Source organism: Aquila chrysaetos, chromosome 13, assembly GCF_900496995.4.
Source record: "Aquila chrysaetos chrysaetos chromosome 13, bAquChr1.4, whole genome shotgun sequence".
NCBI lineage: Eukaryota > Metazoa > Chordata > Aves > Accipitriformes > Accipitridae > Aquila > Aquila chrysaetos.
Genome location: NC_044016.1, coordinates 6,727,579 through 6,749,264, shown reverse-complemented (window position 1 = coordinate 6,749,264; position 21,686 = coordinate 6,727,579). Strand labels below are relative to the sequence as shown.

The window sequence follows — 21,686 nt, the reverse complement described above, 5'->3', positions numbered from 1 at the left end:
TATTAAAATATAATCAATGTAATGAATGACAATACTATAATTAATATGATGGTTTTTACTCTAACAGGCACTCAGTAATACATTACACTTAAAACTACACATTGTAACAATAATAAGTGAGTCTTAAAATTGTGGCTGAGAGTACCTTATTGGTAGATTTATGGTGATTTTATCCTCTCACTTCAGGGACTACTGGTCTTATAAAGAGTCATCCTTTAGGTTTATACAGTTGTGGTACTTATTTGGGAGTTGAAAGGACTCGTTAGCAGTCCCTTCTCCTCTCTGATGCTGTTCCGTTTCCACTGGAGATTTCTTTCAGCACCTTCAAATTCTTTCGTTATCTAGCACAAATGTTCATTTCATATAAAATCAAGTGCTCCAAGACCTGCTAATGTAAGGACATCCTGAACTCATAAATCTACTAAATCTATTTACACCATGTCTATAGACCATTGGATGTCATTTGGTTTTGAGAGCCGTCTGTTGTTCACCAGATGTACTCTTTTGTTATCATTTATCTAGTGACTGAATTTTTATGGTCCCTTCATAGAGGTCCTCACAAAGTAAAAAGCCATCCTTAAGTAAAAAATCCCAAATTCTCTCTGTTTGTGCTTTGACCTATGATAATATTTGCAGAGTGATAGCTTTGAAAATCAGTATCTCAGTACCAGTTGCACAAAAGCAGCACCACCATCTATGTTCTTATGATGACCCTGTATGAAATTTGGATCAGACTGTATTTCAAAAAAAGGTCTGCTTGATTCTCTAATTCCTTCAGGAACCTGCAATCACACTTTCCAATAAATATGCGTGGTAAAGACAAATGCTTTCTACTTACAAACCAAACCACAAAACATGCTTCAGTGTATTCCAGCTGTAGCATTCCAAAATTTAATCTGCTCAAGGAAATCAAGGACCCTTACAGTCTTTTGTAAAAACCCTTTCTCCAAAGGTTTTACAAACACACTGTCATGATCTGCTTGTGTGTGTTGTGGGATACAGCCTACAAAACCTGTTCACGTAAAATCTTGTGCTAGGAAGTATTGTTAAGCTTGAAGGACCTTGTGTGACACATCAGGAAACACTTTTAAAAGAAATAACCTGTGGTTAAAGATGAGAGGAGAGAATACAAACCATTTTTTAAATCAATCTGAACATGAATTTACTTCTGTTTCTTGCTGACTTTCTACTTGGTCTGAAATTCATCTCCATGCTTCAGCTTTCTGAATATTTTTTGCTGCTGCGTTCCTGGGTTATAGGTGTGTGCTGCAGGGTAAGAGCACCAGTCTCTTCTGAGAATGGCTTGGGAATACGTGATCTGGAGGAAGCACGAGCATATACAACCTGGAGGAAGCATGGGCATTTGTGAAACTTTGAAGACAGCTGAATGAAAGTTGAGGTGCTAAATCTGAGACTGTGGCTGCTAAAATGAGCTGCTGAACACCAGAGAGCAAGGATTAGTGCATTTCCTAATGGACTATTGCAGAACATCTGGGCCTTTTATTTCTAATAATAGAAAACCCAGGTGTGTCTCAATGTGTGGATGTCATTTTGTTTATTTTGGGAAAAGAAGTGTTAAAATAGCAGTTTTGAAAGCAACAGGTTTTTTCTAAAGGTGGTTATACTCTGTATTTTTCTGGTTTGCCTATTCCAGACCCCTTCAGTTGATAACGCTGCATCCTCAGCTCCCATACCCTCTGTTCTGGCCTCTGTGATACGCATTATTTCAAAGAAGCACAGCTGGGTGCTGGACTGTAATTTCTCATGCAGCTAGGATCAGATCCATCAGTTTGTTTGAAGGTTAGGACCAAGACCTTAGAAGTGGATGGAGAGCTAATAGACAGACCGATGTTCCTGCTGCATTCACAGAGGCTTAAACCAGTGAGAAAAGGGTCAGGCACATCCGTATTATTTTCACCTTTTGCCTCAGATGCTGAGGTTTGCAGTAGTCCCATTCAGAAATGACAAAGGAACGGCTCCCTGCCGTGAGGTCCTCATGCCACAGAGAGCTGTAATGAGTTTGTAACAAGTTGGAGAGAAGGAAGACTTTTTAGTGATTACTGAGACAAATCTCAGAAATATGCCGAGTGAAAGGTAAATCTTTCCACCACTCTCCATCACTTAATACCTCAGGATACTTAAGGTATCCTCATGGTATAATGTAAGAAGAAGAGTCAGTAGGACAAAAATGTCCTAAACGCATCTTGATACATTTTCCTTTCACTGTATATCAGAAACTTTTGTAATTAGTCAGCCACTAACAATGATTAATGACTAGAAATATGGCTAATGGGCAGTATATGTTTCAAAATCAATATCAGGAAGGACTGTGAGGTCTTGGAAGTGTTGAGCTGTGGAACTGCCTCCTTGCAAACTGAGGAACAAATATTTTGCCTGTGTGTTCATTGAAGAGCTCCAAATACACAGCTGGAATGTAAATGAAGATGAGAGAGAGTGAAAAACATAATATTTACCTTGGAGTGTAGTCCTAAACTGAGATTTAATGGTTGTTTTGACTTCTGCCTTTTACGATACCTACAGTGTATTTGTATTTTTATAGACGTGCATATATATGTGTGTGCGTGTATACATATAAGTGCACCAGAAGAAAATGTTTTATTTTGGTTTTCTTGGAAGCATCAGATTTTTGTGTTGAATCTTAACATAGGTAATATATATCCAGATATTAAAGTATCTGTGGCAAAATAAAAAAAAAAAAAACCAAACCCAAAATTCCAAAGACTTCTTCTGTACCTCATTTACAGCTCTTTTCAAAATGTGCGGTTATGAATAAACCATTTATTTCCGCAGACATATGCTCTGCAGGATTTCAGATACAAAAGAATTAAAAGGTCAGGGAATTACAATGCGTTTACTGTATCCCTGTATGACAGCAAAGCTCATTACTATTTGCCGTGTTCTGTCCTTCTTAATTAAAGCATCAAATCACATGCACAGTCCGGAGCAGCTCAATTATAAAAGGTTACATCCATCAGTTTATTCCTGACTGGTTTATTAATTACTGGCCTTGACTCTTGATTCAAATCAGCAGCACTCTTTCCTCAGGATAAAAGCGGATATTATGTTAAAAATAATTAACATAATTTTAAACAAAAATATATTGTAAACATTTAAAAAGAAAGCTTGTACTGCACTTGGCTTTGATGGAATTACGTTCTCTTGTGCCATGAAGTCTGCCTTTTCACAGGTGACCACTAGCAAATTTCTGAATAGTTTTGTTACTGAACCCCCTTCCATCCCTAAAAGGCCAGAAAAAATGCTGTGAACTGAAATTCTTTTTAAGTTTTGTAAGAATATTTCGAATATATATATTTCATCCACAGTTTTCAGAATATTTTTAAATGGGACTTCTGGTGGTTCTGTGGTATTTTCTCCTGAAAACTTTTTGCTTACAAACCTGCTATATTGTGTCAGCTGATGCGCTCCAAAGAGGTGGAAGAACTTTTGGTGGTAACTCTAAGACAGATCACCTGCAGAAATGGCTAAGTGACATCTGGAGACACAATGGATGGTGTTAAAGATAAGAAGGCAGTGGCGTACCCTTCCTTCCTTCCTTATTTTAAGTAGGTATTTCAGCAATTTGGATATTGCGTCTACCTGGAAGTCATGAAGAGCACTCTCCCAATTTGGGGCATTTAAGAAATGTTTGTCTTTATTTAGTCTAACAGTAAATATCTTCTTCACCTAGTGGGAAAGGGCGGGCTGATCCTACTGTGCTGAGCTACCCCGTTTCAGTTCGTTAGCTCCTAGGCTCGGTTTCTGTCCCCACTCTCCCCGTCAGAAGGCGGCCACCCCAGCGGGGGTGGGGTGATGGCCTGCCACCGCCTCGGCCTCCCGCCAGCCGTGCTCCCCTCCTCGGCCAGGCCGAGCCGCCTGGGCCTTGGGGCACATCTCACCAGATCTACCTGAAGGAAAAGATAATTAAAAAAAAAAAACAAAACAAAACAACCCCCAAACACTTCAAGTTTAGGCATATAATTATCTCCTCAGGATTTGGCCCAAACTGATCCCAGCCTACGCCCGTCCCTCTTCACGCTGCCGTGATACACGACTCCTGTCAGACGACGCCGCCCCAGTGGCGGCGGGACCCCGCCACCGCCCCCGCTGACGGGACCCGCCCCTCGGGGGCGCCCTGGCGGCGGGGCCGCCCACCGCCGCGCCTCAGCGGGGAGGGGAGAGCGGCGGCGGCGGTGGAGGGGCCGGGCCAGCAGCCCCAGACGCTGGCGGCGCTGCGGGGGTCGGGAAGGGCTCGGCGGACCGAAGGGAGAGGCGGCGAGGGGCGCGGCGGCCGCCGCCCGGCCCCGCTCCCTGCCTGTCCCGGCTCTGTCTGCGTCTGTGTGGCGCTCTCCTCCGCCGTGAGGGCGCCCGGGCGCTTCGCCGCTCTCCCCGCTGGGATTTCGGGGGTCGCCGGTCTCCCGGTCGCCCGCCGGGACCCCCCCCTCCCCCCGGGCGGCGGTGGGGGTCGCGGAGGGCTCTCCCCGCCATGGCCTTCACCTTCGCCGCCTTCTGCTACATGCTGTCGCTGGTCCTCTGCGCCGCCCTCATCTTCTTCGCCATCTGGCATGTGAGTACCCCAGCCCCCCCGCCGCCCGCGGAGACCCTTAAAAAAGGCTCCAGCCCCGGGAGGCGGGGGGGCGGGCAGGGGTCGTGCCGTGAGGGGAGAGGGGCGGCAGGACGGGTTGGGGTTGGGGTTGGGGCTGGGGCGGACAGCCAGCCCCGCGCCTGAGGGGGGCCGAGGCGAAGCCCCCGCCGCCGGCGTCCCGCGGCGGGAGCGGGCGCTTTCCCCGCCTGTCCGCCCCGCAGCGGCGGCGGTGCCAGCACAGACCGACCGCGCCGCGAAACCTCCGCCTGGGTTATTTTACTTATTAAGTTTTTACAAGCGTAGACACCAATGGCAGTGCTTCTGTGATAGCTTATAGAAACACACGCGACCGTCCGCGCTTCTGGGAAGCGCTGGCAGCCCGAGTGCCGGCCCAGCCGTGTGCGTGTGGAGACCTCCCCGCGCTGCCGGCTTTGGCCGAGTTAAAAGGTACTCACGACTCTAGCACCGACTGCGCTAAAACATGAGACCTTCGAGGTAAGAACAACAGTTTTTCTTGCCCGAGAATAGAGCGTTGTGAGGGAGAAACTGCCCCATACCTGATGAAGCGGTTAGGTGGTTTTTCCTTCACTAATTACTACGTTAATAACTTCTTTAAAAGTCGGATTTGAATGGGAAACTTCCTTGTCCTTCTAATGCATGAACGGGGGATTAGAGTCCACCTTCATTAATTTCACTCGAAAGTGCTGGTGCTCATTCCTTACTGTACACTGGGTGACCGTGGTAGGGGTAAGCATGTAACTTAGAAGGCGTTTATTTCTGCAGTAGTGAAATTATTCTTATGTGTAATTTGCAATTCTTTTAAGTGGTTACATATTTTGGAATTATTTACACTATGTGTGTGCTACACAAATAACTTCATGCCATAAACATTCAGGATGGAACAGGGTAAGTTGAAAAATAGAGCAAGCCTCGTGAATGCCTCTACAGATACCTGATGGAATAAGATAAACCCTACCACCACCACCTTTAACTAACAAGCAAGGGAGATACAGAATTTATTTTTATTGAAACGAGAGTAAAGCTGCTAGCTTAGTTGTATGTAGGCGTATTGGAAGTATGAAACAGATCACTCTGTTGTGAGAATTCTTTGAAATCGAATTATTTTGAACTCTTAATTGTGCAGTTACAAGTTTTTTCTTATTAATGAAACCACAAAAGTGTGATGGTAATGCCAAGTACAGTAGTGATGTCAAGTACTGCAAGGCTGAAAAGGGTGTCTAGCAGTCAACTACTGCACTCCTGTTCTCTGAAAAAGGAGTAGTAAAATTTAGATGATTATTCATGTCTTCTTCCATCCTCTTCCCCAAACATGAGAATTCTACAGCTTCTTCAAAGGGTTTAGAGTTAGAAGTGTATTCTACTCTGACTCTCTTGCTACAAATGAAACAGTTACTTTCTTCTTTACTATCACAATTTTAATGATTTTTTTTTTTAATATATTTGAAGTCTGTTATCATCATCTTTTATCTGTCATCTTTTTCTTGGACTGAACTTTTTGTTGTCTGAAGACATACGGTACTTCCAGAAAATCTGGCAAATTATTCTTCCATATATCAGTTTAATTACTGCAAATTTACTCCTAGTGAAATATTTTTCAACTTTTGGTCTGTAAACTCATGGAGACAAAGCCATTAGTTCTAGAGCTCCATAAGAGGCAAGTAAGAAAGGAAACCTTTTGTCAATAGGCTTACGTTTATGGTGCTTGTTTCTTATATCTGTTGAAAAATTGTTGAGGGGTTGAAATTGAAAATGGCTGGAAATACTGTTCTGTTGTAATAGGGCAAGAACTGGTACTGTCTTTTCTTCTAAATAGATAATATTTCTACTAAAATACATATTTTGTGAAGGTCATAGAATAACAGATTTAACACCCTGCCAGAATAAACTTTTAAGCATACCCATTAATCACATATACAAAACACAAGGATTTTTATTATCCTTTCTATAAGAACAGTTATAATCTGGTTTGTTATTTCTTCTAAAATGTAGTCTAACATGTAGCTTATATATTGAGTCATAGGAGTTTCTTTTACCTTAAACATCTCATTGTGAAAATCTTCCCAAGAAACAAAACTCCTACTTCTTCCCCATGACCAATTTTTTTTTTTCCACTGTGATATACTTGTAAGGGACAGTAAATATTTTTTTAATAGGTTCTCATAAGGGCAGTGGAGGATTTTAATAATTATATTTTCCTGTTAAAATGCTTTTAGGTGTTTGGGGTTTTTTTTTTAAAGAACACATTTGGTTACTAAGAACAACTTGTTGATTAATCCGAGCTTCCCATCATTTTGAAAGATTTCTGAGGTTCTAAGACTGAACAAGAATTTGTATTTTGTAAATTATTTTAAAGAACAAGGAAAAACTGTAGCATTTGGACTTGATATTGTTCTAACCTGAAGCTGGCTGAGGTTTGGGCAGTTATCTGAAATGAATTAACAGTGGATCAAATAAAATTTCATTTTCTTTCTGCTGGGAAGTCAGATGAATTATAATTTTCATTAATATTGATGTAGTAGGTTCAATAAAAACTGTGAAACCAAAACAAAAGAAGAAGGTAAAATGAAGATTTTTATTTTTGGAAACTGTGCTTTTCTGATGCCTTTCCTCTAAGAAGTTAAAGGCTCTCTGTACATTCCTGTGCTCTGTACTCTTTGGGGGCAGACAGAATGAAATTGGTCAGAATATTTTAAAGGAATTGTAAATAAAATATAGAAACTCCTTCAGACAACTGGAACGTGTTATAATTTTTTTTCATACTTCTGAGTGATCTTCTTGTATAGGTTGCCAGTAGTGTCTATCATGATCAAAAAACCCCGCCCAAAAATTAGATACTATCAGAAATGTTTGTTTAAACTATGCATGAGATTGATCTTAATGTATTAGTGCTGGAATTTCACTCATACCTATTAAGTGAAAAAAAAAAAGAGCTGAAAAATCAAATTCTCCACGTATTACATAATACCAATACCACTTTCTGTAGTATGGGAATTTTTTAAGCATTTAGGTTGTTCAGTGACCACATTACCTCTATCTGTAATGACACAATATTAGAAACATCATGTAGAAGTGGGTATTTTCATGCCACTATTGTGGAAAAGTACTAGAGAATTTAGTAGAGGATGGTGACCTTTCTGCTTGGTTTCTTCTAACCAGCCTCTGGAATTTAATAAAACCTTACACTCCCATTATAGAATTATATAGGCTATTTCAAGCAACTCTTTTGGTGTTCAGAGTAAACTTCATGTGACACTATGAATTAGTCCTTTCAAAATTCAGGAAAACATTTCCATCTGGGGCCTAAAACTTTTCCCTGTGTTTGAATTCTCATACAGTTGGGTAAAGTTGGTTATGTTTGAAGCCATATTAGCGGAATGTATATCAGCTAAATAAGACTGTCTTCAAATGAAGTTAGCAAGTGTCAAAATGTTGAGCGAACTTTGGTGAGTGAGTATCTTGTAGGGGGGGAGAAGTAGCACATAGAGATACTCAAATCAACTGTGCTGAGGTATGTACTGCACGTGACTTTAGCTGCAGAAATGCAGTTACAATAGCACTCTGCTTTACTAGCTGAGGTATCGTTTAAATGTGTTTTGACTGAGGTGTCCTCTCATCTGGACTAATGCAGCTGAGCATATTTCAGCATGATACAACTAACAGCAGAATTTGGTCTACTAACTACATAATTTTATATCCTCACCTGATCATGTTGTAAACTCAAGAACAGAGTATGTGGTCTTCTTACTAATGATCACAGATGCTTTGTTTTGCTGTCCTCAGCTCTTGCTCTTCTTTATGAACAGCTTTTAACTAATCAGTTTTACTCCATTCCTAAACTATGTTGAACTAAGATTTATCTTTCTGTTAACATTTAACTGAGCTATGTCAAGTCTGGTTGAACTCCCAACAAGATTTGACATACCACATTCATTTCTAGTGTAGCTCCACTGAGTTGTGTCTGAAGTTGACCAAATTGTGGTTTATTTGTCATCACTTAAAATGTGACATGCTTGTGTGAAGTCTTGCAGCACTATTATTCTCATCGAATACATTGGTTTTGGGTAATCCGAGTCCTTATCTTTTTTAATATTTTAAGATGGAATTATCTGATTTGAGATTTGTTATTTTAAGGAAAGCTTTTAGAAAAGAGCTTTTCAAAGTTTTGCATTTTATAATACCACAGTAAAACAATTCATACATACCTAGAACATTACTGTTTAAAAAAAAAGAATTTCTGTGGTGGGCCGTCTCTTTTTGAACTCATACCAGCATATCTTTGAATGTGTGCGACTGCTTCATGAACAGTAGTACTTAAGGATTGCCAGAAAGTGTTAGGAGTATCATGCCAGTGAAAAAATTAATGGTGCCAGCCTGAGAAGTTGTACCAAATTGAATGCTTTTTGGAGTATTCTGATACAATTGTGAATTCAAATGAATCTGGGAGCAGCTCTCTGGCATAACAAGTTGTGTGCACTGAAATTGGTGACAGTTACTTGAACCAAGCATAAGAAGAATAAAGCAGCAGAGCATGGAATTTTTTTTTCTTTTTTTGTTTTATGCTGTTTTTTTTTTCCCCCCTTATTTTTCTTTTGAAGTGGGAGGATAGTATTAATCCTGATAAACTACCTTAATATGACTTTGGCTTGACTTAACAGTTACAAGTTCACAGGTATACTTAAAAACAGTGGGAGGCAGTGATTGAACAGAATAATACAGGCTGAGATTGACTTTTAGTTTTAAATTAAAGCATCTTTTTTTGCAAACACCAGGGAAAGAAGCCCTTGGAATCTATGTTCAGTGCTGTTTCTGCTATTGGCTTTGTGTATTATATTTAGCAGACAGCTTGAATTATCTATGTCTTGTTTTCTTATTTAGTAAGTGTGGGTAATAGTACTAAACTCCCAGTACTGCATGTCATTTTATTTAACATCTATCCCTAAAATGCCTTTGCTTTCTGACAGAAGGTGCTATGTACGTATAAGATGTTGCCACTTCTGTTATTTGTCACTGTACTGTCCTGGTGATGTGGACCGTACTTCATCAGTACTCAGGTTGCAGTAGCTTAGGTAAAAAATTCAAAAGCTCTCCAAGAGTTATTATATATGTGGAATTTGGTGAGTATTCAGTATCTGACTCACTTAGGCTTCCTCATAGAATTCCTAGCCTAATTTTCGATAAATTGTACAACCTTAATTTTAAAGATACATAAAAAGTACACAAGAGAATCATTTCGAGCTTGGTTTGATAGCAAATTCAGTTGAGCAAAGCACTTTGGTCACAAAATAGGTGCTAGTCTATCAATGTTCTCTATGTATCAGTGTCTTATTGTTTCTGTAACTTTGGTTTGGAGGATAGCTATCTGTCTTACCTGAAACCAGTAAAGAGATCCATGAGTTCACTTGAACCCATGCTTCCCTTCAGTAAAGGCTGCCAGTCATCTCATTTTAACCTCTTTACAATGCTTTAGAACCTGTCTTGAAAAGAAAGTAATTTCCTTACAGACTTGTGGTCAGGCTTGAATTCTCTTTCAGCTATTGAAGTTCAGTGCTGTCCTTTACCAAGTCATTAATTCAGTTCTCTAAGAATATTAGATAATTGTGATTAAAAATAAAATCAGATTAAGGTTTGATGAACAGGAGCACAAATGCTGTTGTGGTATGTTATACATATTTCTTGAAGATATTTTTTCTTCTCTAAGTGGCTAAGCACATTGTCCCTGAAGGTTTCATAGTCGTGACAGTTTAAGGAATGAGTCTAATATTTCCACTCTTTTAAAGACAGAGCACAACCAGATTGGCCTAGCTATAACATAGCTTGACAGTTCCCTTACAACTTTTCTTTCAGAAATTTGTCACGTTAATGCTGACAGACAGATATTAGGCCATGCAGCACAGGCTGTGGAGCAAACTGTATTTTATATATTGGAAAATAAGTATATTTCAGTTTAGTTACCTTGTCATGCTTAAATAATAATTAAAAAATCGTAGAAGTCTTTGGGCTCTACCACAGACTTAAATGCTATGGAAAGATTAAATTGGGTTTCTGTGTATGCTTGAACTGTCATGATGAGATTTATTTGGAGAAAGGTTTTAAATTGTGAGTGGTTGCCACTGGCTGTAATTCCATATGATTCACAAGTCACAGTGACTCCATTATCTGTGTAAAATAAATTATTTTGTGGAGTCTCATGCTTCTCACAAAAATGTGCAGAGAACTATTTAAACATTATTTGGTTGTCACATATCCGATATTTTTTTGGTCTTAAGATTAGTGGGAAAATCTACTTACTAAAGGGATTTCATATCCAAATTGGTAAATAATGTATTTCTAGTGCTTTTTTCAAACTGCTATGCTTGTTAATAAGCAAGGCAATATAGCTGTCATATTTTATTAGACCATGAGTACAGCTCTTAGATTGAGTCTGAGGCATGAAGTTATAGCTCGTTACATGTATTTGTTTATTCAGCCACCACAGTCTACATTAAATCACACTTAAAACATTGATTTCAACCCTCAGACCTCTGGCTTAGTTGATTCCCCCCACGCCAACATAAATATCCTTTTGTCAAAATATTTTTCAGAAAGAGGAAGAAGCTCAGCAGAGAATAAGAATCTTTTCCTTACAGATACTAGACCTCTCTTTGACCTGTTCCTCTTCCTCAGTGCCTCTGACATGCCGTTCATTTATAACCAGCGTTGCTGCTGACAGCTGGAGGTGACTCTGCCAGGCGATGAAACTGGGTCTCACTTAAGTTATAAGCTGGGGATACTGAGAGACTTACTCTTCTGGAGATTGGTGGTTCTGAAAAGGCTTCCACTTTCTGTGGAAGCAAAGTATCTCTCCCATATAAAACAGGTAAGAATTATTATTATTTCCATACTGCAAAGAGATAGTCGCTTAAAGTCACAGGACAGAGTCAGCTGATGAGGTAAAGGTGGAAGAATGTCAAATACTACTTGATTTACTACATCAACTTCCAGTGTTTCACAGTTGGAAACTCCCATCAAAAAAATTCAATTTGTGACCGTGGCGCTATGCAGAGAGCAAGATGCAATTTTATTGGAAGAATCATTCCGATCAGAATATCCAGTTCCTGTTAAAAGAAATAATAACAGGTTCATAGATTAATTTTGATTGGAAGAGACCTAGGAGATCATCTAGTCAAATCTCTTCTTCAAGGTGGGCCTGATTTCAACGTTAGGCCAGGCTGCTTATCGCCTTCTCCAGATGACTTATGAGCTCTTCATGGGTGGAGAGTCCACAGACTCTCTGGGAACCTGTTCCAGTACTTTACTCCTCCCACTGTGAACATTGTTTTCTTACACACAGCTGTAATTTCTGTGGGTGCAACTTCTGATTTGTGTCTCTTGTCCTCTTGGTGCATGCCCCTGAGAAAAGCTTTGTGCTGACTTCTGTCTAACCCACCCCAGGAAACTGAATGAAGTAATTAGATCCCACCATAGCCAAACCCACTTCCCTCAGTCTCTCCTTGTATGTCATGTGCTCCAAACTTCTTTTGTCCACCAGTGTCGAGGTTTAACCCCAGCCAGCAACTAAGCACCAGCTTACTAGGAAGAAAATTAACTCTATCCCAGCAGAAACTAGGACAGCCAGAATGGCCAGGTCCTTTTCTGCTTGGTTGCTCCCAGGCTGTGTTGTTTCATGTGGATAGTCTATCCCAGGTTGCAGGACTTTGCCCTTGTCTTGGTTGATCATCGTGAGGCTCTTGCTGGCTGATTCCTCCAGCTTGTCAAGGCTGCTCTTAATGGCAGCTGTGTGCTCCAGTGTGTCAGCAGATCTCCCCAATCTGGTGTCATCTGTAAACTTGCCCCATCTGTTTCATCTTCCAAGTCATTGATGAAAGTGTCAAACAAGACTTGCTCCAGTATTGATACCCGAGGAAATCCACACCTAGCTGGCCATCAGTCAGACTTCAAACCAGTGACCATTACCCTTTCAGTCTGATAGTGCAGCCAGTTTTTCACCTTGTAGTCTGCCCATCCTATCCCCCCAGTTTGAATATGAAACTTTTCTGCTGGGACACTGCATCGTCCTCTTGCTTAGTGTTTCATTGTGTGCCCAGGAAAATTCAGGGGAACGTCAATGCGCTTTGTGAAGGCAGGACAAAAGTCTATATTTTTCTCCATTTCCCATTGAAAAACTATTACTATATAAAGAAAGGATTTATTTTAGGAATGTCATTGTGAAAAGTTACATTAGAAGGCACTGAAAAATCACAAAACATTTACAATGGAAGTAGGTTTTCTCAGCAAGATACTGCAGGAGTGCTGAACTTGCAGCTCCAGTTTTGATAATGTGAGCACATGAAGCAGAACGTAAGGGAGATGAAGAAATAGTGCCTTCATTGAGTTGTCTCATAGTACACTGCTTGCAACTCCTCACCAACTCAATAGGTCATGAAAAACCTTTGGGTTGGTTTTGGGTCCTTTTGTATTTCTATACTTTTGCAGGTCATGTCATATTCTAGCTATCAGTGTTAGATTTTTTTTTTACTTTTTTTTTAAATATAGCTGGAAGTCTAAGCTAAGCATATCACTGGAGGAACCGAAGTTTAAAAAACTAAGGAGATCTGCAGTAAAATTGTGAGAATTACTAAGTTATAGTCCTTGCAATTCTCTGATAACAGATACTGTGCAAGTACCAGGCATTGTTGATACAAGCGCCCTTTTTTTGAATAGAATGACATTTGATTTTTTTGAATGCATTTAAATGCCAACCATCTCCATGCTGTGAGTCACTGTTTCAAGTGTTTGATTGTTTAGTCAATCTTCTACTGCATTATTATTTTATTGCGTTATGAGTTCTGGCTAAATAGTTCACATTGTATCACCATCTAAGTATAAACTGCCTTGTACATTCACAGAATGGGCATTTATAAGCAAGCATAATGAAAGCGCCACTGAGATCCGTTTGACTGTGTGTGCTTCAGAGTTGTTCTTCCCTCAGTATTATATAAACACTATTAGCAGATCCTTTAGAAAATTGATTTTCTGATCATTTAAGTGGCAGGCCTGTTTGGAACTATGGTGAAATGTATCCTTAGCCTTAGTCATGCTCCTGTAATTAAGCTAAGGAGTTTCATAAGAACGTAGGTGAACAGATGAGGATGCTTCTTGGGCTGCTGTTATTTTACTCTCAAGGTTTGATCATTTTTGCCTGCTGCTGTATCCCTTCCCCTTGCCCTGTTTCTGCAACCACAGCTGTGTTGCTGCTGTATTGCTTCACCTTGCCTTATCTCTGCAAACACAGCTGTGTGGCTGATGGCTGTTTCACATATGTGTGTGTGTGTGTCTTGGCCTTGAAGTTATTTCTTCCACGTTCTGCCTGACCTCTTTCTGGCAAAGAATGAAAACTTGGGAAGATCTTGAATCTGGTCATTCCTGCATTAGAAGAGCCCCTCTTCCCTTGTCCTGCCTCTTGCTGGTGCAGCTGGGCTCGTGCTGTGCCACTGGGAGACAGGGAAGCACAGATCCAGTGACATTTCTGCCTGCCGCCCCGCAGCGGGCTCCTATCTGAGACGGCATCAGTACGGCCCCACTGTTGAGGGGTTAATGGGGAATAAAAATGGTGTGGGAAGGGGGGAAATGGGACTGTGGGAGGGAGGAGTTCAGGGAGAAAGATGGGAAGGAAAGAGCAAATGAGAGGAAGAAAATATATGTATGAGTAAGGGACTAACAAGAGAGAAGATTGAGAGCACAGAATTCTTGTTTGGGAGACGATTATTTGAGAAGAGAAGGCTGCCTAAATCCAGAAGGTATGGTTGAATTCAGGTGGTGGACATTTTTGGACAGCTTGTGTAATGAGTCTTCTGTGTGGGTATGGTGTAATGCGTGACATGCTTGAACAGATTTTTTTAGCGACAGAAGCCAGATGCCCTTATGTGTTTCCTGGATTTTGGCGAATGCGCATGAATCGCTGCTGACAGGAATGGAGAACACGAGAGAGGGGAAAAGAAGTAGCAGCAGCAATGTGAAACCTGTGAGGAAATGGAAGAGAACTCAACGTAAGGACCGTGTGGGGGAAAGGAAAATAATACTTCTCCCAAGCATGTACTTGTGTAACAGAAATTTAAAATGTCAAAATAATAACTTGTAACAATACGTAGGAATCTTTGAAAGCTCAGGAATAGAATAAATTGTGGTGTGGTGATAAGATTGGAAACTTACTTAGAGACAGCAAGAGCCAACTGGCCAATCTCTCATCCATGACTTTTATCTTACTGATACTGAAAATAATCTTCTCTTTTGATCTCATTCTCTTGCCTCCTTTGGAGCAAATAGTTTTTCTAGTTGTATCTATTCTGGCGCATTTTCCCATCTGTTTACTACCCTTTCCCTGAATTTACTCTGCAGAAATGTCCTGTTTATTTCTAGCTTCGGGATTATCAGCTTTGTGCTGTTAACTAATAGAAGTGCTTCAGTTGATTTTGAGAATTTTATGAAGATGGAGCTTTGTGGCTTCAATGTGTCTGTGCCTTTCTCCTCGCATATCCTCCATACTGTAGGTTTGATGAGAAGAAAAAGACAAGTAGAAAAGTTGCATGAGAGCACATTGCATTTAAGGTGGGGTAAATTAGAAATGATTTGTAATTTTGAGGAAAAACAAGGACAGAAGAATACAACTTCTCACATCTATAGGTAGTCAGTTATATTGCTTCCAGCCAGAATTAACCTGCTATTGGTCCAGTGTGACCAGACTACCACCGTTCCTCCTACCTTCCACATCTGGCTAGCCTTTTGTATTAGGTCTTTCACCAACTCCCGTCTAGCCTGTCCTTGGTTTGGTGTGGAAGAAGCTGGGTAGTGAAGAATTTGGCCTATAAAAGTAGATGATGTACAAATCTGTAGCAATGAATCTGTGATATAGAGGTAGTGAGAAATACATCTTAGTTGTTTCATTTCTTATTGTGCTTTCTTAGTTGGTATGGAGTTTAGTATGAAGAGCAGCAAGGGCAAAGCAGTGCTCTCTCTTGTGCTGAAAGCAGAGCTCCCCAGCCTCTCCTGGGTGTGGATAGAAAGTAATGCTGTTTTCTTCTCACCTTGGTTGGTTGAGAGGTCTGCAAACCAGTTCATCTGCACTAGTCATTACCTGAATCAGAGGTGCAAATCTGAGGTCAACACCTCAGCTGTAAAGCTTAGATCCAAACTCCCTGTCCTGGTTTTGGCTGGGATAGAGTTAATTTTCTTCCTAGTAGCTGGTATAGTGTTATGTTTTGGGTTCAGTACAAGAAGAATGTTGATAACACACTGATGTTTTCAGTTGTTGCTAAGTAGTGTTTAGACTAAGTCAAGGATTTTTCAGCTTCTCATGCTCAGCCATCAAGAAGGCTGGAGGGGCACAAGAAGTTGGCACAGGAAAGAGCCAGGAGAGCTGACCCAAACTGGCCAAAGGGGTATTCCATACCATGTGACATCATGTCATGCCCAGTATATATAAACTGGGGGGAGCTGGCCTGGCAAGGGGGATCGCTACTCAGGAACTAACTGGGCATCGGTGGGTGAGTGGTGAGCAATTGCATTGTGCATCACTTGTTTTGTATTTTCCAATTATTTTATTATTATTAATGTAATTTTATTATTATTATCATTATTAGTTTCTTCCTTTCTGTTCTATTAAACTGTTCTTTTCTCAACCCACAAGTTTTACCTTTTTCCTCCTGATTCTGTCCCCCACCCCACTGGGTGGGGGGGGGAAGCGAGTGAGCGGCTGCGTGGTACTTAGTTGCTGGCTGGGGTTAAACCACAACACTCCCATAATTTGCTCTTGACCCATTGAAGAGATCAAGACTAGGAGTGAAGCTTTGGCCTAACTTTTATATATCTGTTTGTTCAGTTTATCTGCAGTTATGGTCTTTGTTTGCATCCTTTCCAGGACAGAAGAAAAAGCTGGCACAAGAGTCTGTATGACCTTTGCTAGGATGCCCTTTCTTAGCTTGCTCAATGTGTGGCTGTGCCTGGGAATCCATGGTGTAACAGATTGTTTGTTTGCTTTTCAAGACAGTCCTGACTATCAAATCAAGTTAGTGCCTAACTAACAAGTGACAGCATTCCTGATATGACATGTCAATTTGTTGTCACTGGTCCTCTGTGAGTTTGGGATTTTGGTGCTGAACTGAAGAAATCAGAAGTGGTTAGATACTGAACTGTTTAAAAGGTTTTGATCTTGTTATCTAAATGGAAAAACCAGTTTGTTTTAGAAAGAATCCACATAAAATACTCCATTGCATATAGGAAGAGGAGACTGTATGCAGGGCAGAATGTTGGCGGCATGCTTGTGTCAAAAGTACAAGAAGTGTGGGAGATTTATATGTAGTTCACTATTGCTGCAGAGATGCAACCTGTATTGCCCATAGCCTACAAAGGTGCATAGATTTTGGGCCTTTTGGGCTGGTGGAAAGCATTGCCAAATCCTGTGTAAGATTTTATTGGTAGGAGAAGAGCATGCATACAGCTGCTTGGGATTCCCAACTTCATACCTGCTGCCTTTGATTCAGACCCTGACGTTAGCTTCACCACTGACCTGTAGAGTCTCCAGATGCAGGTACGCTGCTAAATGGAATGGTCTCACATTGTATAAAATTCTTACACAGAAATGTAAGAGTAGATCTCTTCCTCTGTAATCCCTTCAGTGAAATGTATATTTATGCCTGGTAGCATGATACCAGCAGTGGAACTGACACTGTTATCCATGTTTCAAAAAAATGAGTAGCCTGATGGTTCAGGTTCTCTTGTGAGAGATAGAAGACATGATTTTTTTTTAAGTCAACTGAGGCAGAAGAATTGTTTCTACCACACTGAATGTAATTAAACTTAAGTAATGCATCTCCATGTACATGCAAGCTTTTTTCTGTTCAGAACAATGTGGTGTATTCACCAGTTTTGTTGCTGATTGAAAATGTGTTTTTTTTCTTAATATTGCTAACAACTGTTTGTGTCCCTTTAAAGAAAAAAAGTTGAAGAGTGTGTTTGATTCACAGAATACTGCTACTTTCTGAATTGTTTCCCTGTGCCGAATGCAGTAATGTGAGGTTTAAAAAAAAAAAAAAAAAAAAAAAAAAAAAGAAAAAAGAATTGCGACAACAAAATGATTAAATCCTTTGGGGCGGGAGGGAACCATGGCAGTCTGGACTTACCTTAAAAATTCCTCCTCCGCTTGAGGTCTGTTTTGAAATGTGTTCTAGCTGCAGGGAGCAAAACTATTAGCCTATTTAGAAGCAGGTTCTGTACAGCTATATTAGCATCATCCGTCCTCCACAGCTTGCTTGCTTGTCTTCCTTCTTTTAATGAACTGCAGTTTATATGTGCACAGCTGATTTTTGCCTGGCTGGATTTCAGCTGGTCTAGACTGGAAGACAGTGAATGCGTATAAAGTTGTGGTACAAGCACAGGTAATCTCTGAACTCTGTATTTGGGGAATAGGTGGGACATTTGTCTCTCTCCTGAAGGACAGGGTTGACATCTTTCAGTTTCAGGATAACTGGGGCACATATTTCAGTGTCTGTGGTGAGCAAGTGAAATCTGTGTCCAGGATCCTGTTGTTGCCCAGTAAAACTGTTTCCCCTTGCAGTTGGATGAAATTATTTTTAAAAGCCTGTTTAATAGCAATTGTAGAAATCTGTCAATAGATGCTTGTCAAATCATCCCTCTGGGAACAATTTGTTCGCAACAGAAATTTGCAGCTGCTGAGGTTTTTTAAGTGGTTTTGTCAAAACTAATAACAAGAAGTGAATTCTTTACATTCAGAAATCAGGTTGCTTTTTCAAATTATTGTCTGCAATGTTGAAATAATAACCAGTAACTCATGGAGATAGTAAGTTTCCATTCAAATCACTCAAAGCTCTGTACAGTATGGTTGTGTTCCTGAAGATAAATTTCTTTTTCACCGTGTGGATGGAGTCTTTCATTCTTGTACTGATAGGTGGACTGTTTCAGGTGACTGCCAAATAATTATTCTTAGTGATTTCTCCTGCGCCTCTCTGCAGACTTGGAAATCTGATTTGGCATAGCTGAAGCAATAATACTACTTTCATCCATCTGAATAGTTTTTGTGGTTTTTTTTTCATTTGTATAGTTCTTGTTTATGCAGGGGAATACAGTGGTGTAACTATAACAATGCAGACTGGTATGTTTGTGCACATGTGCTCTCAGCAAGAGAGCCTTCCTCTATGGATTTTCATCAATATTTAATTAGAGTAGTATAATTATACCTCTACATTTCCACAGGTACATAGGAAAGCCTTTTGAATCAATTTGCACAATGGAGATTATGCGTCTTTTAATTTTGCATATTGGAGTTTCTCTTGGAAAAGACTTAGGATCTGGCTTCAATACCTGAGAAATTACAGTAAGATTTTCATGACCATTAAGTTAACTTAAGCTTCCAGTTAGAGCCTAAAAAGTTTAAATTGTGTTGGCCTAAATGTAACATCCTTTTACAGGCAAAAGAACTTCAATAAAAAATGAAGACTAGATGCTCAGGTGTATGTTTGTGCAGCCCTGGATGGAGCCATGAGAGCTTTGTTTGCATTGACAATGTGTTCAGATTTCTGCGTGGAGAGTTGTTTTAATAGTGGCAGCATATGAAATTCAAGTTAAGTAGAGCAAGGAAATGCCATACAATTGTTAGTGTGAAATATGACAAATAGAACAATTTTCTACCCTTGAGTGATTTAAAACCATTTGCAATCTTAATCCAAAAAGGCACTGCTTAAAGCAATGCTCTGCTCTAGAGATGAACGACAGTACAATAATCAGACAGAAATGCATAGTTTCACTTCTCATATGTTACTAGTCTACTGACAGTATTCTTTGTTTCCCCTAACATTTTATATGGTGCAGCAATCCAGAGGCTTTGGTTCTTCTGCCACTGATTCTGTAAATCATTTACTTTCTCTGAGCTTCATTTTTCCCCCTGTATAAAAAATGGACATGATATTTTCCTTGCATTTGTTAAGGCCTTCATTGCCTTGAAAGGAGATTTATAACTGTAAAGCATTGTTACTTATTATTGTTTACTTTTATTAATATGTGGTGAATTAATAAGTGTAATATTCAGAAAACTAAATACATTGGCGAGAGATAAGAGAAGAAAGGAATACCTTTCATCTCACTTTCCTCTCTGCACTTTATTTGGCTGTAGTGTTAAGGTTCTCATCATAACCAACATTTCAGATACACTGGTCTGGGAAGCTACCAAGTTACACGGGCAGGTATGATGAAAACCAAGATTTAAGCCTTTTTTTCTTTTTTAATAGGAGATGTTTAACAAAAGGATATAGGCAAGGAATAAAATATGGCTAAAAGGATAGAATTATCTGGCCTTTGAGGCAGGTTGCCCATCCATTCATGCAATTTTGAATAATCTTTCTAAGCAACTCCTGTCTGTCACTCTCTAATAGAGGAGAGAAGATCTCTTCATACTAACAGAAAGTCAGGAGGGGTGATTTCCACTAGAGTTATACTTGACAGTGCAAAGATCACTCCAAATTATTTTGCTTTATGTTCTGTCCTTGCTTCATTGGTCATGTAACTGCAACTTCCAGAGGGATTTAAGCCTCACTTTAAATACAATTAGGGTGCAAATGTGCCCCAATATGGCAATTTGAAATACCAGGCAGGTTTGTAGCTGGGATCATACAGAGAAAGGCAGAGAACTAAGTCATATGAGATAACATTGAGACATTGACTGATACACCCATGTGCTGGTTTTGGCTGGGATAGAGTTAATTTTCTTCATAGTAGCTAGAATGGGGCTATGTTTTGGATTTGTGCTGGAAACAGTGCTGATAACACAGGGATGTTTTAGTTATCGCTGAGCAGTGCTTACCCAGAGCCAAGGCCTTTTCTGCTTCTCACCCCACCCCACCAGCGAGGAGGCTGGGGGGGCACAAGGAGTTGGGAGGGGACACAGCCGGGACAGCTGACCCCGACTGACCCAAGGGATATCCCAGACCATACGATGTCATGCTCAGCAGATAAAGCTGGGGGAAGAAGAAGGAAGGGGGGGACGTTCGGAGTGATGGCGTTTGTCTTCCCACGTCACCATTACATGTGCTGGAGCCCTGCTTTCCTGGAGATGGCTGAACACCCGCCTGCCCATGGGAAGTGGTGAATGAATTCCTTGCTTTGCTTTGCTTGTCTGCGCGGCTTTTGCTTTACCTGTTAAACTGTCTTTATCTCAACCCATGAGTTGTTTTCTCACTTTTACTCTTCCAATTCTCTCCCCCATCCCACTGGTGGGGAGTGAGCGAGCAGCTGCGTGGGGCTTAGCTGCTGGCTGGGGTTAAACCACAACAACCCATCTGGCTAATGGGGAGGTGCTGTTACAAATATCAGAGCACTTGCTGTGTTTTAGAGATAAGCAGTTAAAACCAGTCAAATAAAGGGGTGAGGGAAGGAACATTGTCAAGGATAGGCAAGGATTAAAGCTTTATTCTTTGATACTAACATGCAACATGGAGTTGCATATTTCACCTGTTCGGGTAATATATCCATGTGAAATTACAACATCAGTAATGTTTAAGCTGAATGATGGTTTTTGTCTTTCTGACTTTATCTGCTACTTTGTCAGGGCATGGATGTTTAAACTTTCACATATTTTGCAGTAGTCTGCCTGCTACAAAGACACAGAGGTATTGCATCGTTTGTGCATGTCATTGGGAGCTAACACTGTATTCTGAAAGCTTGCGATGTGAACCAGGCAGGCAATATTTAGTAACTCTGTTAATACGTTCCTTATCTGAAGTACAAACCCACACAAACACTGTAGGTATTTAGCCTACAGGGCTTTCTAACACCATTCTCCTGAATCTGAACTCCTATATAAATAAGCAGATTTTAGTGCATCTTTGGGTTATCTTTCCAAATAAGGGATATTGAAGCCTATAAATGGCAGTGGTGATATCTGTCAGTATAAAACTCTTTCCAGTTTCTGGATGATGTACTTGGTTCCGTTACTAATTTGGAAGCTTTTGACTATTGAGACAGTTCCTACACCTGCCATATATAAATTCCTGCAGTGTGGCTTTGATGCAGGGGTGCA

At 40.4% G+C, this 21,686-nt stretch overlaps 1 protein-coding gene across 2 annotated transcripts in view; it reads left to right on the top strand.

The window, feature by feature from the left end:
- The first annotated feature begins 4,261 nt into the window (after positions 1–4,261).
- CNIH3 (cornichon family AMPA receptor auxiliary protein 3) overlaps positions 4,262–21,686 on the top strand; it is a 69,115-nt gene continuing 51,690 nt past the window's right edge. For both annotated transcript variants that reach the window (XR_003926379.1, XM_030035757.1), the window contains exon 1: positions 4,262–4,585. Coding sequence is in view for 1 of the 2 variants with exons in the window: in XM_030035757.1 (XP_029891617.1) it covers positions 4,505–4,585 (81 nt within the window). In the remaining variant the exon portion in view is untranslated. The remainder of the gene's footprint in view (positions 4,586–21,686) is intronic.